General features: G+C 36.6%; 1 protein-coding gene across 1 annotated transcript in view; it reads left to right on the top strand.

Moving 5' to 3' along the window:
• LOC107733465 (borealin-2-like) overlaps nucleotides 1-1,300 on the top strand; it is a 5,661-nt gene extending 4,361 nt beyond the window's left edge. Inside the window, exons 9-10 of the mRNA XM_016545086.1 lie at nucleotides 1,027-1,113; nucleotides 1,200-1,300. Of these exons, the coding sequence (XP_016400572.1) occupies nucleotides 1,027-1,113; nucleotides 1,200-1,238 (126 nt within the window). The 3' untranslated portion in view covers nucleotides 1,239-1,300. The remainder of the gene's footprint in view (nucleotides 1-1,026; nucleotides 1,114-1,199) is intronic.
• Nucleotides 1,301-2,221: the final 921 nt, after the last annotated feature.

The following is a 2,221-nucleotide window of genomic DNA, read 5'->3' on the forward strand; positions in this document are numbered from 1 at the left end:
GATGCTCTAGTTGTGGCATCACCGTTTAGTGACACCATTGAATGCTCCGGGAAAACGTGTTGTCAGTGTCGGTCACAGCGCCTTTTAATTGCTGTTTTGAATCCAGTAATTATTTATTTACAAATTATAAGCTCTGATTATGACAAGTGTGGTATAAAAGCTTTGTTTATTAGAGGAATAATTGGTTAGCTGGAAAATGTTACATCGCGACCATGCTTTTGGATGCCGTTTGAGCCCATATAGCCTACATTTATGCGGCTTTGTTCTTGGTCACGAATTTCCACAAATTCAATAATATTTAGGCATTGTTTCTTTTCCTAAATCCTCACCGTCTAACCCTCTAATTTCGCAGGTTTATTTTATTGTCATTCTTTTTATCACCGTTTTCGCATCCCTTACTGTGGTAAACATGAGGGAAGGGAAATTAAATTTCATGGCCATGAATTAAGAATTCGTTCGACGTATTTGTTCCCTCCTTTTAGTTGAATCATGGGTTATTTAAGGAACAAAATTAATGAAACCTGGACTGTGGCCACAAATTAATAAGTTGTAGGACTGAATCCTTCCCCCGCAGTGTCCCACCCTGCAACCTTCACCTAATTGTTTCAAATATGAAACCATTATCTGGGGAAATGACTGTTACTACATTTCTATTGCATTCAATGTTGAAGAACTTTGTTTCTATTTTAATGTACTTTTAAAGTTTAAATCTCATTAAAAGCTTAATTTGTAATTATGAGTGACTGATGCTTTTATATCACCATCACTCACAGCCGCTTGCACGTGTTTTGCGCATGAGCCGCACGCAGCCCAAAATTAAACTGCTTAATCGACCATCGATAGCTTTAATCGATTGCATCGCTTATCGACAATTAATCGATCATCGATTAATCGTTGACATCCCATACACGTGTGTGTGTGTGTGTGTGTGTATGTATATATATATATATATATATCACACACACAATCTTTTTATTTATTTTTTTTGCTCTGTATAACATTCAATGGTTTTTCCACGTTTTGAAGACCCTGTTCCTTTCTGAAGACAATAAAGATGACATCAATGTTGAGTTGTTAGATGATGCAGCTGTACATCAGATGCAAAAAATCAAGGTGAGTAGTTTAAAACCTGCTTAATTTCATGTGGTTGCTTGAGACACTGAAATGGAGCATAACAAGACATGTGACTTTTGTTGCAGAATCTAATGGACTATCTGTGTAACAAAGTGGGGATCTAACACACGTGGATGCTTTAATTATATCAGCTGCAGCTGGTGTTAAATATATGTATATTAAATGTGAAACTATTGTAAAGAGATTAAATAAAGTGATTTATTTAATTTGGTCTCATCCAATTTGATTTCCCCCCCCACCCCTTTCCAAGCAAGATGTCTTGAAACAACTTAATTTAACTGCTGATTGTTTGCTCCAACAAATCAGACTCTTTCAGTTGTGGTATTAGTGGTTGTCAATCTCATGTAGGATTTCTTGCATGAATTGAAAAGACTTACAAGCTGTCTTCAACGCTAGATGGCGTTAATTTGCTTATGCACATTTTCCTATTGTGCAGTTGCGCAATATCAGGGTTGATACAGTGAACTAAAACCATATTTCAGTTTTATTTGTCATTTTAATGTAATTTAATTTGATGCACTAAAATTAAACTAGACATTTAAAAAAAATCTTAATGACAAAATAAATTTCTTATGACCCCTTTATGATGTTGCTAAGAACATTATTTGGTGTAATGAAATGTTTATGCGGTTTAAGGTTCAAAAAACACATTTTCCACATACTGTACATTGTTTCTCCTCTATGCCCCGCCTTTCTGTAAGGTTTTTATTTATTTATTTTTTCTTCTACAAAGCTCATCGGTCTGAAAAGCGAGGTGTGCTCTGATTGGCCAGCTATCCAGTGTGTTGTGATTGGCCGAATACCTCAAGGGTAAATGTTACGCCCCTACCATATTGTGATGCCCTCTCCGGCGGATCGACGAGACAAAAACATTAAAACCCATTATAAACGAGGCATTTGTTGCATCCAGTGGGGGCATAATTACGGATTATAATGACTTGTTCTGTCTTTTTACGCGTTGCATCGCGCCGCGTAAACCTAAAACCATGTGTGCATTTGTGATCGGAGAAATGACAAACAACAAGCCCTACTCTACACTGCCCAAAAAACTCGCGTTTGAATCGTCAGTGGCAAATCCTTTAAATAT

Source organism: Sinocyclocheilus rhinocerous, unplaced genomic scaffold (assembly GCF_001515625.1).
Source record: "Sinocyclocheilus rhinocerous isolate Xijiao unplaced genomic scaffold, SAMN03320098_v1.1 scaffold2385, whole genome shotgun sequence".
Classification (NCBI taxonomy): Eukaryota; Metazoa; Chordata; class Actinopteri; order Cypriniformes; family Cyprinidae; genus Sinocyclocheilus; species Sinocyclocheilus rhinocerous.